The sequence below is a fragment of the Nelumbo nucifera genome, chromosome 3 (genome assembly GCF_055504915.1).
Source record: "Nelumbo nucifera cultivar China Antique chromosome 3, China Antique-T2T, whole genome shotgun sequence".
Classification (NCBI taxonomy): domain Eukaryota; kingdom Viridiplantae; phylum Streptophyta; class Magnoliopsida; order Proteales; family Nelumbonaceae; genus Nelumbo; species Nelumbo nucifera.
Window position 1 is genome coordinate 18009048 of NC_142651.1, and position 13410 is coordinate 18022457.

General features: G+C 37.3%; 3 protein-coding genes across 4 annotated transcripts; 2 read left to right on the top strand and 1 right to left on the bottom strand.

The window, feature by feature from the left end:
- Positions 1 to 3990: 3990 nt before the first annotated feature.
- LOC104599547 (large ribosomal subunit protein eL39) lies at positions 3991 to 4677 on the bottom strand. Its single transcript, XM_010262132.3, has 3 exons — positions 4564 to 4677; positions 4368 to 4471; positions 3991 to 4264 (listed from the first exon to the last, which is right to left on the bottom strand). Exons 1-3 carry the CDS (start codon positions 4564 to 4566, stop codon positions 4216 to 4218), a joined length of 156 nt encoding a protein of 51 aa, XP_010260434.1. The 5' UTR covers positions 4567 to 4677; the 3' UTR covers positions 3991 to 4215.
- Positions 4678 to 4856: 179 nt separating this feature from the next.
- LOC104599552 (uncharacterized) lies at positions 4857 to 9612 on the top strand. Of its 2 annotated transcripts, XM_010262147.3 has the most exons (10): positions 4857 to 5110; positions 6040 to 6169; positions 6760 to 6898; positions 6990 to 7202; positions 7333 to 7471; positions 8184 to 8334; positions 8465 to 8574; positions 8665 to 8762; positions 8883 to 8952; positions 9281 to 9612. In XM_010262147.3, the coding sequence occupies exons 1-10, from the start codon at positions 5018 to 5020 to the stop codon at positions 9368 to 9370; spliced, it is 1233 nt and encodes a 410-aa protein (XP_010260449.1). In that variant the 5' UTR covers positions 4857 to 5017; the 3' UTR covers positions 9371 to 9612. The 2 variants fall into 2 exon arrangements, with proteins under 2 accessions (XP_010260449.1, XP_088758455.1); XM_088902329.1 differs by having other exon boundaries at positions 4874 to 5110; positions 8465 to 8762.
- A 2925-nt stretch (positions 9613 to 12537) lies between these two features.
- LOC104599559 (uncharacterized) lies at positions 12538 to 13372 on the top strand. The gene is made up of 3 exons (XM_010262159.2): positions 12538 to 12686; positions 12764 to 12852; positions 13082 to 13372. Exons 1-3 carry the CDS (start codon positions 12657 to 12659, stop codon positions 13230 to 13232), a joined length of 270 nt encoding a protein of 89 aa, XP_010260461.1. The 5' UTR covers positions 12538 to 12656; the 3' UTR covers positions 13233 to 13372.
- The last annotated feature ends 38 nt before the right edge of the window (positions 13373 to 13410 follow it).

Here is a 13410-nt window from a genome sequence, read left to right on the forward strand (position 1 = left end):
CTCACCATTCAATATATAAAACATATATTTTAAAAAAGTCAAAAGTCAATGAATGCTTGTATAATGCAGAATTTGTCTCTAATGTTTGCTTTCCAATCTTCCCCTACCCACCATTTTTGTTGCAGTTGACTGCATACGCACAGTTCATTAATTCATAAGCAAATAGCATTTAAATTAATTTTGTTACTTCTTTCTCTTCTCTCCTCCTACCTACAATGGTGGCATTTTCTTAAACCTCAAGAATAATGCCAGAAACTAATGGTTTCTCACCATTCAATATATAAAACATATATTTTAAAAAAGTCAAAAGTCAATGAATGCTTGTATAATGCAGAATTTGTCTCTAATGTTTGCTTTCCAATCTTCCCCTACCCACCATTTTTGTTGCAGTTGACTGCATGCGCACAGTTCATTAATTCATAAGCAAATAGCATTTAAATTAATTTTGTTACTTCTTTCTCTTCTCTCCTCCCACCTCCACCTCCAAGTTTCACAATTCACAAACTCAATATCTTCATTTTTTTCTCTCTTTCTTTGGCCCATCAACACATAAGACTTTCTGCTCGGCATGGAAATAGAAGGGGCAGAGCCAGAGTTTCCAATCAGGATCATCTCCTTCTGTTCCTTCGCCATACCCATCATTGTTTTCACTCATGGATGGCTTGCCTTCACAGAGAGTTTCTTGTCCAGAGCATGGTCTTCTATGGTGACCGGGTTATCACTTCTCTATTTTTCAAGAGTTCATGCTAAATGGAAGACCCCTCCTGTCAAGCTTTTCTGGTGGGAAATCTTATTTCTAGCCATTTTGCGCATTGTCGATGCCTGCAACGTGACTAGATTCAATACCTCCATTCAACTGTTGTCCTTTGGCTTACAAATGTTCTCTTCTTCCTATTCTCTTCCGATTTCATGCCAATTATCTTTCCTCTCCCTCTATCCTTTGGCCTATCAGTTCATGTCTGTTGTACAACAAGAAAGAGGCGGGCAAAGAAGCAGAAACAGAGTGGCCAATCAAAGTTGTCTCATTGTGCTTCTTGGCCTTGCCCATCGCCATATTAACTCATGGGTTGTTGGTTGTTACAAGGTGCTTCTTTTCGAGGGGATGGTCGTTTGTGGCAACAGGGTTCTTAGTCATGTGGTACTACTCCATTGTTGCTCGGAAATGGAAGATCAGAGTCAAACCGTTTTGGTGGCAGTTCTTCTTACTGTTCGTTGCGGGTGCTGTAGACTCTGGCAGTGTTAGTAAGCGTAAAGATAATGGTGTGGGTCCTGAGCTACACGGTGCTCGCTGTCTTGATTGTGCGTCGGCTGGTTTCGTTGTGTATGGACGGCTATCCGCCGAAGGAGCCGCTGGCTTTAGAAGATGATGATTGGCTGTTTGAAGCACTGATTCTGTCGATCAGCAACGGAGTAGCAGCGATGATTGCTGGGAATTTCCTCATGGAAGAAGGGCAGATGATGTGGAAAATGATGGGAGGGATTCCTAATTTTCTATGGTTTGTAATGGGCGTTGTCACGTTTTATTTCGCATCCTGCTACCATCACTATATCATCAATTCTATCCGTCTTCCCCACTGGCTGCAACGCCATCTAAAGTCATCTGACGCAGAATTACTACCTTACTGGTAGCTCCTCCACGGCAAACTGGACGTTTGTTGGTAAACGAACAAGGAGATGTTTCAGACGTCCGCAGGGTGGGCAAAGTAGTTGGATCAAGTAATCGACTCTAGATCCAATCCTGTTTGGCAGCCGAGAACAAGTTTACATCCGTATTGTTGAGTCTCTCCCTCTCTCTCATCAATACTCAAAACGTCTATAGAAATATCATTTTTACAAATCAAAAGTGAATAATACATTTTATGAAGTTGCCAACTGGCACAGCTATGAAAAGAGGGAAAGAAAAAAATCTGGGGCAGTCAGTTTTTATTGACTTTATTTTTTATCGTTTTTCAATGACTGTTGTAACTTAGACTAACATCACGTTGAAAAAAACTCGCGGATCAGATCAAATTTCTAATCAAATCGGATGATTATACCCTTTACCAAATCCGATCTGATATTCTGATCTATTCCATTTGCAACTCTAAAACATATTCTATCGTTCTTGTTTATAACATTCTAGACATGGTGTCATTTGTGGAACACCTGCTAGCCAAACCTTTCTGCTCTTGCTGTCATCATCTTAATGTGTGCCCTCCTTGGTAGGTCTTTCCTTTTTGGTATAAAAGATAAGACTTCAATAAGCCTAGAACCACAAACAGAAGGAACTAGCACCAGATATTTGCAACAGGAAAATAATTATTTATGAATGTTGTTTATGTCAAATCAAATAGGAAAATGACTCATTAGGAGACCTACCAGATTCTGTGGAGGGACTTGAGACTTGAGAGTGAGAGTTCCCATTTTCTTGATTGATCATTGGAAGTGGAAGCAAAACAATCATTAAACATACACCCAAGAAGCAACGATTCATTTAGCTCAAACAAATTACAAATACATATGTGGAGCGGAGAGCCCTGTTGGATTCTCGTGTATTTTGGAGGGAAGGTTATCTAAAATACAAGAATTTTGAACTCCCTCTCTGTATTAATTTTGTCTTTATTGGTTTTGACTTTTATTAAATTTGGTATTCTTCTAGCATTTTGAAGCGTGTGAAGGCCTATTGTCTCACATTGCTTGGGAGTAGATGCAGACTTCAGAATGATGAGAATACGCTTACTCTGTTCACATGGGTTGGGGCCGGGGGATGGCTGTGTGTGTGTGTAAGAGTGCAACAACATATCCTTTTTGTTTAAATTTTGGCTGTTTACAAACAGCAATAAAATAAACCATTACACAAAGAAGTAAAACACACAAGATTCCACCAAAAGAACAAAAAGAGGAAAATTTAATAAAAGTGTATGGTTGAACTGATAATCTGAGAGACAAGGCACAACTGATATATGCCTTTTGACCAGTTCAACTCATACAATTAAGGGGTTTTTATAGTTCAGTCCACCCCTAGGGTGGTGATAGGATTTCTAGGGGTGGACTGAATCCTGCCCATGGATTGATGCCAAATTCACAGGCAGGATGCGGCTTATAGGGGGGCTACTTGTAGACTAGGAGGGGGCTGCAATTCAGATTTCTGAGGTGGATTGCAGTCCACTTATCCCTACAATTAAACCACTGACCCACTACCCAGTGGGAAAAGCAGTTCTGTTTCCAGTTAGGTTTTCCAAACACTAGTCCAAACCAATAGCACAACCAACTCGTGGGCAAGCATGAAAACAACATAATAAAACTGTTTTTAAATAGCCTAATGGTTTATGAACATTACAGCCATTGACCAATAGAATTGACCATGATCAGACTTACGGAGACAGGTCAGTAAAGAATTGGTAAAATAGCTGAAGAAATGATACTAACGATTTCCAGAATCCAGATTAAAAAGGGATTTCAATGAGGGGTAGGTTCTAGCAAACAAGGTAAACCTGTGCTAAATCTCAACCTTGTTACGAAGTTCAAAATAGATTTTCCATGTATATAGCAAAGTTCCTTACTATAAAGTAATAGAATAGGAGAATATCCAAATTTGCAAGTGTATATTTTTTACTGTTGAAACATTCTAACGTCTATGCAAACGCAGTTAGAAAAAGTGCTTTGTTACAAGTTTAAGGGGCTAGAATAGCTAAGACCAGACGGAAAAGAACTTGGGTGGAAGTAATAAGATATGATTTAAGCGCCTATATAACAATGGATTTGGCACTGAACAGAACGGGAATGATGAAAGAGGACCGGAATTAATAATCATAAGAAGGGTAATATAGAGCAAAACCAGGAACGTTACTGTAATTAATATTTGTTTACAAAAATCTTAATGGAATAAAAAGAAGAGCAAGACTAATTTAGTTGGAGAACATAATTGATTGTTGATTGAGAGTACAAACCATGGCAGAAAATACACAATATTGCATTGGAAGCAAAACAACAAAGCAGGGGATCCCAAAATAGTACCACAAAATTTATCCTTGAATTAGATTGATAAATATAAGAAAATAATATGCCAAAGACAAATTCGTTCAAAAATGTAGAAGAAAATAAACCCTAAATCCAACAGATTAGGGTACAGACTACAAAATACTAAGAAACAAATCCAGCTAGTTCCATCGTCTTACAAATTCTGACTCAACAAAATGGATATGAAAAGCAGAAACATGGAAAAACACAACCACCTTAGAACCCTAGCTTGGTACGGCGCCAGTGCCTGCGTTTTGCATTGTACCTGAAAAAATGCGAAGGAGGAGATCGATTAAGACGCAACCGGAGATCAAAACCAAATTGAGATTCACATAGAAACAAGATAGAGATAGATATCGGGAACAAACCGAATAGTATTGTCTGTCCTCATACGGATCCAATGAGGGATGGGCCTGTTCTGCCTCATCTTCTTCGCCAGCTTCTTCTTGATTCTGAAGGTCTTGTGCGACGGCTACATATCCAAAAAAACGAAGATTAATCAAGCTCAAATCAATTGAATATCGTACCAGAAGGAGAGAAAATTTGAGAGAGCCAGGAAATCACCATTTTCGCTTCTGGGTCCAAATTCGGCGACGCGGGGAAAGGGGTTTACCGCTTTTGCCACGAAAGGTGAAGTGATAAAACCCTAACGAGCAGAGAGAAGGAAATCATTTAATACTTTCTTGGCCATAAGGAATTGGAATAATATAATGATCCTGACCGTTAGATTGGACATTTCTCATTCTTAGATCGAAACTATCCTAATCCGATGGTTAATAGGTTTTGACATTGGTCCCACACATTCATCTATAACTATGGGACATACATCAACAAATTATTAGCGCTTTTCTTGTACACAGTTGCTACGGTCTATAACACCTTGTAGAGTCGACCAACTCTTTCTTTTTCTCGGTCTCTTCCTCAAGTAAAGGTTAGGGTTTGTGTTCAGTGTTCTTATTCGTTCTCTGCAGCTGCAGTTCAGGAAATAAGGTTTTCGTGGGTCTCTTTCGAGGATTCAATGACGACCATTGTGGTAACCTCGGAGGAAGATCCTTCGCTTTCTGTAGTCCGATTCACGTCGGAGCTCGCCTGGGCCGATGCAGGACCAGAGGTACTGAAATTTCTCCTCGAAAAGAAGAATGTTCCCTAAGTTTTCGTTTAAAATTTCACATTTTTTGCATGCTTCTACTAATATATGTTGTTTTTTCTCATATCTATTGTTCAGTGAAACGATTGGAATTTAGGGAACAAGAGTGCTTTTTTTTTCCTTAGAAATTGTGTTACGCGAGTAGTTTTTCTTCGATTTGTATTTCTTTTTCGTGTATTGAAATTCTGCTTGTTTCTCCTTTTCTATTCTTAGTTCCAGTTTCATATTATACATCCAAGTTCAGAAGAAAAAAAATAGTGAGAAATTGCTTGTTCTGACTATTCCTTTTATGAACTTTGCAATTAAAACTTCTGGTTCTTGCAACACATTTTTATGATTGTTGTACGTATTTCAAATATAAAAAAAATGCAATAAGCTTCCAGTTTCTTTCAGTAATTGTGCTTCATATATAATGTAGATGGTGGTGACTATTGCCGTTAGTAAAAATTTTATTGCATAAAGATAGAACCATGGCTGATCAAATAAATAAAGATAGAACCCAGTAATAGTATTAAGGGAGGATAGAATTCAGTACTCTCGGATCTTCATGGCATTAGTATTTAGTTATAATCATAAGTATAAGATATAAATACTTTTTCTCGATAAATTTTGTATAAGATAAAAACTTGTTTGCATCTCTATGTGTGGACATTCTTGGACCATCAGAAGCCTTGATGGAACTTCAAACGTAAAGTTGCTATTTTTATCTATGTCAAAAACTTGACTGTAGATCTATATTTTGAACCTAGAGACTATTATCATGATCCTCAGTTGCTAAGTGCTTTGGCATCTCTGTAAAAGTAACGAGTTTGTGGACCTGACTTTACCTGGTCTTGAATTACAGGATTCAATATTTCTACTTCTGAATCATCTGGTTTCTTCTGTTTTGCTAGGTTGCAGAGCCACAAGTTGCTAGATTATGCATGGAGGCACAAGAATTCATAGTAATGGGTAGATGGCTGGATTTGGCATCTCTTATGCTAACTTCTGCTGACTTGATATTTTCAAGAGTGTCAGAGAAAGGTAAACTTATTTTAGTTTTACTGCATTTTCTTCTTTTCTCTTTCTTTTGTTTTCTTTTCCGTTTTTTTTTTCGGGGGGGGGCGGAGGTTTAAAGGGGTCGAAAAGTGCTCCTATATATTGATAAATGCATTACAGATGTGTAAGATGGCAATTACCTGGTACTGGAAAAGCTCTTGTCAGTCAAACATAAGTCATTTTATTTATACTATATCACAATGTTTTGCTATGGTGTAGAGGTTTAATAGTACATAAAAACTGCAAGTCATATGGACTGAAGCTAAGAAGGGGCATTATGATCAAATCCCTGTAAAGTTGTTCTCTTCAGTTGAAAGTCTCTCTTGAATTGTTTCTTATATTTACCAAACTAAAAGGCCAAAGGAAAATGATGAACAAGCAGTTATTTCTGTAAAGTGGGTAAAAGGCAGGAAAAGATCTTCATCTTGATTTTTGTTCAGAACGATAGTATATTGTTTTCTCCACATCTTGTGGATCCTTTTTATGACTCTAGAATTGCACTTTCCTAGGGAATTTTAATCCTTTCTGAATTGGTTAACAGGTAGATCCTAAATTGTTGTGTTTTCTGGTTGCAGATCTTGAGTGTAGTTTTGCTATTATTTGCAACCTTGTGACGAAAACCGAAAGTCCAGATGAAGCACTAGAGATGGCAAAGCTTATATCTGCAAAAGTTTCCCAACAAGCAAATGATAAGCCAGCATTACGCTTAAAGATGTACTACTAATCAATAGTAGTCTTTTGGGTTTTGGATTTGTTTATTTATTTCTTCTTGGCAATTTCTTATGAGTTTGCTCTCTTGATTCAGATTGTTCACTCTGTACAACCTCTTGGAGAATCCATACAGCAGATTCTATGTTTACATGGTTGCCCTTACCTTAGCCGTCAATGGCAAAGTTACTGAGCATATTATCCCTTCTTTCAAGAAGATTGATAACTTTTTGAAAGAGTGGAACATCGGGACCTTGGATCAAAGACAACTCTTTCTCACCATCTCCAATATCTTAAAGGAAAATAAAAGGTAACTGTAAGACTGTAAGTACAAAATGTAATTTCTGTTTGCATGGATCAAAAAAATGTAACTTCTGTTTGCAGACTTTGTTTCTTATCAACATCTGTGTTTTCTGTTTGAATTTTATCTTTAATTTCAGCTCTGCAAAAGATTCATTCCATTTCCTGACCAAGTACTTAGCAACTTTTTCGAGTGAGGATGCATATACATTGAGTGAAGCTAAGGAAGAAGCTGTGCGTGCTATTGTGGAGTTTGTGAAGGCACCTGATATGTTTCAGGTATCTTATTGGTTTAACTGAAAAATTGAATGATTTTATTGAGTGATATTGATCAACAAAATTTAAAATTAAAAAAAAAAACGTGTTTCTTGAGTGGCATATTACCTACTGCCTATAAAAATGTGCATGACAACTCCAGAATGCCTGAAAAAAATTCATCAGTGCTTATGGGGATGAATGTGATCTACTTGACCGATAGATTTGTCATGATCTAATGATCTATGTTACCTATACGGCAAGGCCATGGCTGGACATGGTATTGGATATGGAATTTATGCTAAAATTGAAGTATCCAACACCATAGTTATGGCGTCCTTGACAGGTATCTGAGTATCATAAGGTGTGGTTTGAGTTTTTGCAACCATTCATCAGTAAAAAGATTATTTGTTGGTCATCGCTATTTACGATCTTTTTGGGGTAGAGACTGGTATGAACCTAACATCCAGCATTTTAGTAGAAAGTGATTATTCAGAATTAAAGTTCATAGTGTTTCTGTTTTTGATAGTTTTTAGTAAATTATTGAGGTAGCTGCTGAGGCTATCCAAAAAGATGTATGTGCTTTTTTCCCTTTAATTTAATAAATTGCTTTCTTGGTGCTGATAAAAAAAAATGTGGTCATTCAGAATTGAAACCAAACTTTTACACTTTATCAGGTTATGTTTTTGGTTTTTGATATTCAAATTAATTTAGCTTTCCACCTTGTTTATTGCAGTGTGATTTGCTAGATATGCCTGCCATAGGACAGTTGGAGAAAGATGGCAAATATGCACTGGTGTATCAACTTCTGAAGATCTTTCTAACACAACGGCTGGATGCATACTTGGATTTCCATGCAGCAAATTCCACTTTACTTAAAAGCTATGGTAAATTTTTCATTTAACTGATTTTTATTTTTATTTTGTTGGTGATTGTTTATCTAATTTTGTTTTTGGGAGGGGCATAAATCACCCAATCCTCTATATTTTGAACATTCTCTCTTGTATGGTTGTATAGGTCTTGTTCATGAAGACTGTATAACAAAGATGAGATTGATGTCATTGGCTGATCTTGGCTCTAATGATTCTGGCGAGATTCCATATGCTCTCATCAAGGAGACACTTCGAGTCGGTTTGCTATTTATTTTACTCCCCTGCATCTTTAAGTTTTTTTCTTTTTTGTCACTTTGTTATATTGGGGTGAATTTTACTCCACAGGTCACAGATGATGAGATAGAACTGTGGATAGTCAAGGCAATTACTGCAAAGCTACTTGACTGTAAGATGGACCAGATGAATCAAGTTGTAATTGTAAGGTGAGTTCTACAGTTTTGCCATTTTTATGTTGAAGATTTAGTGCTAGGAATGGAATTTTCATTTCATTGCTTCACCATCTTAATTTATTTTTGGATGTTTTTGTGATGCTTGTTGTGTAGCCGCTGCACGGAGCGTGTCTTTGGGTTGCACCAGTGGCAATCCCTTAGATCAAAACTAGCAACATGGAGGGTAAAGTACTTTGTTCTCTACAATCATTTATCCATGAATCTGCATAATTTCACTTGGGGGAGCCAAATGAAAACTACTATAAACTATAAAGGTTTTAAATCATAATCCTTGAATTGCCATGCGAACAAATAGATATGCTGACTACTTGGGGTTCAACCATCCATGAATGTCTGTCTCAAGTTTAATAATAATTGTTGTGTTAGAGAGCTTTCGCCTGATACCAACCTAACTATGGTTGATGGATTGAATTACGTGAAACACTGAACATTGATGTCTCTTTGGATCAAAATCGTGTTTGCTGAAACTCTGCCACAATGTTTTTTGTCAGGGTAACATTGCAAATGTTATAAACACCATTCAAGCTAACAAGCTAACTGAGGAGAGCGCACAAGCAATGCAAGGTGTGATGATTCGTTGAAGGAGTTATTCTTATCGTGGTTATTGGTTTTGGTATCTATTCATCTGGATTCTGTTTAAAAGAGGCATTGTAGGGCTAATTTTGTGTACCTAAATCTTCATTCATTGTAGTTGAAGCTTGGTTGGAACATTTACAGATTTTGTTGAGTAGGGATATTTATTTTGCTTGTTTGCTTTTGCCTTTTGGCAATGTTGAGATATTTGATAGAAATTAGAATGGGCAAGTTTCTTGTTGAACACAAAGGAAGATTTCTGCCTTTCTACGTCCCTTTTTCTAACTAAGCGGGTCACCTTAATACTCTTTCAAGTTACTATATTAAGGTCAGGGTGGGGTACTGGGGTTGGGTAATGGTGAGGATAACCATTCTATCATCAGTCGTGTTTAGACTTTTTTATTTACTTTTTTTATTTGTCAGGGTATGTTTTGGGGCCTAAAACGACTCCATCTTGTCCCCTTTTTCCTACTAGTAGGTTTTTTTTTGTCATAAAATAAACTTTATTCAAGAAGGCAAAAAGACCTTAAGGAGGGTACAAAACATCATACGCAGCAAAATCAAAGGCCCCAGACCAGAAACTGAAGTGGGTCCTTGTCATCCAACTATTTCGATCTTTAGTCGGCATTTGTAAAGAATTGGACAAGGTTCAAAGTATCGAGAGGCGTATCGGCTGGTATTGGTTCTTTCTTTTAACTTTTACTTTTTTTATTTTGATTCAGAGGGGCCAGTTTAAGTCCTGACTATCCTCTGAATCAGGCCCTGACCCAATCTATACATCGGCCGATATGGTAGATACATAACGATTTTTTGAACTTGGGAATCGGGATGATATGGGATAACATTTCTGTCTCACGAAGCCTAAATTTTATCCTTACAAAGAATGGTGGACACTTTTTCATGGTCATGAAGCTCGATTTGAACAAAGCATACGATGGGTTTGAGTGGCGTTTCCTAATGGGTATGTTAGAAAAGCTTGGGTTCAATGAGCATTGGTGGAACCTCATTTATTCATGCATCTCTGTTACGTTTACGCTGAATTTGAGTGACCTTTCTTAGTGTCATGTGCATTTGCATGATGGTCTAGATGTGAAGCCAAAGCAAGTATCAGCAATATATAGTAAAGGTGGGGTTAATCTAAATCCCAGCTTCCAAAATCTTATTAGATGTTAACACACACAAGGCAGGAAATACTTGGTCAGTCCTATATTTTCTCTTGGTTAGGACTTTGGTTCATCTAAAAGGATTCAGCTTGGTTCTGATCAAATAGATACTTAGGGCCCATGTGGGAGGACTGAACTGAAGATTCAGCTAATCTTGTTCAGCTTCTTTGGAGCATTCTGCATAAGCTATTCAAAGCAATGAAGCAGCCAGCCCTTCAAATGATTGACTGACAGTTAATTTGGACTCTACAGATTTTTTTCACCATACATAGCTTATAGGCTCTTTGCGCGCAGCCCACCTCAGAAAACCAGAAGCTGCTATGCTTCAGTCCTCCCAAGTATGTAGTTAGTCTTTGGACTGGGCCTGAAGTCGACTTCAATATATTCACATTTTGAAGCAATACCTAATCTGACCTAAATGTGCAAGCGAAATGGATATGGACAATCAATTAAGCGTGTGTTTTGTGATATGCATTTTTCAAAGCATTGTCGTGTCATTGCCAAATAAATCAGCATTTTTCCCATCATGTTCATCCGTATGCATTGATATTTATAAAAGTGGGTTTTGATTTATTTGCACACCAACCGTTGTGAAAAGCTTCATTTTAACACTTCTCCCAACAGTTTAGCGTTTATGCACTGTTCCGCTAATGTAGCGCCTAGTGGCACCTAGTTGTCAATACTCGGTTTATCAAGTACTTTTCTCGGTTTTGAAGACAAGTCAAGTACAAACATTTATTTAATAAACAGAAGTTATACCAAACACATACTAAATCTGATTGCATCCAACTAGGATCCTTAAAGACATTGAGAATCTGGATGGAACTGATTAGGGCATGTTTGGGAATACTTTTTGGCGTAAATGGGCTTTTAAACAAATACTTTCTCGTTGTTTGGGTGGTCACCCTTTTTTTTTTTCTTTTTTTGGTTCAAAACAAATACTTTTTGCTGCTAAAGCCTAAAAAAAGTCCGTTTCAAACTTTTTTATCAAATGATTTTTTTGACAGGCTTTTGGCTTCTTCAACATAAAATGTATAAGAAAAATCAGGAAAGCACTCCCAAACGCAGACTACATCAATGCATATAGGATTTAAGAGCCCTACTCCCATATATAGGGATAGGGCCTTATTTGCACTCTACAAATATGTAGAGTGCAAAATCATGTATTTTGTATTAGTTTGCAAGTATTTGTACTCCTTCCAAACTGAAGCCTACATAAATGGCCCAATTAGGAGGCCATTTTTCCTGCATAAAATGTCTCATAACATGGATGAATCATGAGCAAACAACACTGCGAATTGAACCATCAAGTTTGTAAATATGTCATGGGGAACATTTTTTATATTAGTCATAGTTAATTATATGGCTTCTTGTATGGGCATTGTATCTTAGCCCAAAACTTTCATATGTATCTAGGTCTAATTTGTCCTATAATGCGTCTCCCTTCATCGTTCAAAGAAAAGCAATCTTCACGTCATTCAAACTTCAGCCGGAGATGGAAATACAAGTATAGAAAGAAACCCTTAAACTGGCTTTTGCTTTTGAAGCCATCTGCCAAACTTACATATATAGGAATTGATTTAATTTTTAGAAATAGATTTTAAATTCAACATTTTATATAAAAGATAACAAAAATTGTCTCCATACATCATTCATGCATATATATTGTAATATCTGGAGATATAAAAATAATTTTTGACAAGTTATTACCAACTTGAATGCTAAAAACTTCACTAGGAAATACTCATCTATAATTAAATATTAATTATATGTCGTAAGAGATGTATAGATTGAGTTGAGAAGCCTTTGCGTTGGGGTGACTGATTTATTAGTTTATACATTAACAATGAAATTTAAATAAAGAAATAAAAATATAAAATAAAAGGATTAAAAGCTAAAACTGGTTGCTGTGCTCCTGGTTTCAGATAAGTCAACGGTCAACTGAGCCCACCGAATCAGTGCCCCGGCCGATATGTTAACCCACCTCAAGGCCCACATTCACGCAATTAACATACCAATCTTCTCTATATAAAGTCCTCAGATAAGCCCCACTTCTCAATCAAAGTTGGAGATTCTCAGCTCACAACACTTGGTGGAGAAGCCCAAAACCCACGAACCCTCTTCTCTCAAAATGCCACGTTGGAGTTGGATCAAACCAGATGTTCGTATTTTCATTTCATTACAAAACCCATCTCTTCTTCTTCTTCTTTTGAATTGGTGTTAATGAAATGTTAACAGGTCTATCCGCTGGTAGCGGCCATGACGTTTGTGACGAGTATGTGTGTGTTTCAGCTCACAAGGAACGTCTTCCTGAACCCTGACGTGAGGTAATTTTTCTCACTCCTAGATAGATTGTTGCCAGGTGGCGGATGTCTATTGGGCTGAAACTTGCCACGTCATGCCAAACACAAAATAGGACCAGATCCAAGACCCCAAAAGCCTTCCATCCGAGGATCAAGGCTGAAATCTCCCATCTACGTCTGCATAGAAAACGTTACGTTAAAGGTGCAAAAAAATAATAAAGCTCTGATATGGATTGACTGACTGCACTTGCAGAATCAACAAGGATCGCCGGAAAATGGCAGTGCTCGAAAACCAGGAGGAAGGAGAGAAATACGCCGAGCATGGTCTCCGCAAGTTTCTCCGCACACGCCCGCCTGAGATTATGCCTACCATAAACCACTTCTTCTCTAAACCTGAGAACTAATTCTCTCACTTCATGGTGGCTATATATGCATGAATTCCTTTCTCTATTCATATATATGTAGATGTGCTTATGGCCTGTTCGAGCTTAACTATCCAGTTCTGAATGATAATGGAGTACTGAGTTCAAAGCTTTTGAATGTCTGTGAATAAACATTCCTTTTAATGCTTAATTTTAAGAG

Excerpts from the sequence above, each read along its gene's own strand:
- LOC104599547 (XM_010262132.3), bottom strand. Across the intron at positions 4,265-4,367 it reads AGGACAGACAATACTATTCG|GTACAATGCAAAACGCAGGC; the intron begins GTTTGTTCCCGA and ends GCATTTTTTCAG.
- LOC104599552 (XM_088902329.1), top strand. The coding sequence starts at position 5,018 with ATGACGACCATTGTGGTAACCTCGGAGGAAGATCCTTCGCTTTCTGTA. Across the intron at positions 5,111-6,039 it reads GGGCCGATGCAGGACCAGAG|GTTGCAGAGCCACAAGTTGC; the intron begins GTACTGAAATTT and ends CTGTTTTGCTAG. Across the intron at positions 7,203-7,332 it reads ATCTTAAAGGAAAATAAAAG|CTCTGCAAAAGATTCATTCC; the intron begins GTAACTGTAAGA and ends CTTTAATTTCAG.
- LOC104599559 (XM_010262159.2), top strand. The coding sequence starts at position 12,657 with ATGCCACGTTGGAGTTGGATCAAACCAGAT. Across the intron at positions 12,687-12,763 it reads GGAGTTGGATCAAACCAGAT|GTCTATCCGCTGGTAGCGGC; the intron begins GTTCGTATTTTC and ends AAATGTTAACAG. Across the intron at positions 12,853-13,081 it reads TTCCTGAACCCTGACGTGAG|AATCAACAAGGATCGCCGGA; the intron begins GTAATTTTTCTC and ends CTGCACTTGCAG.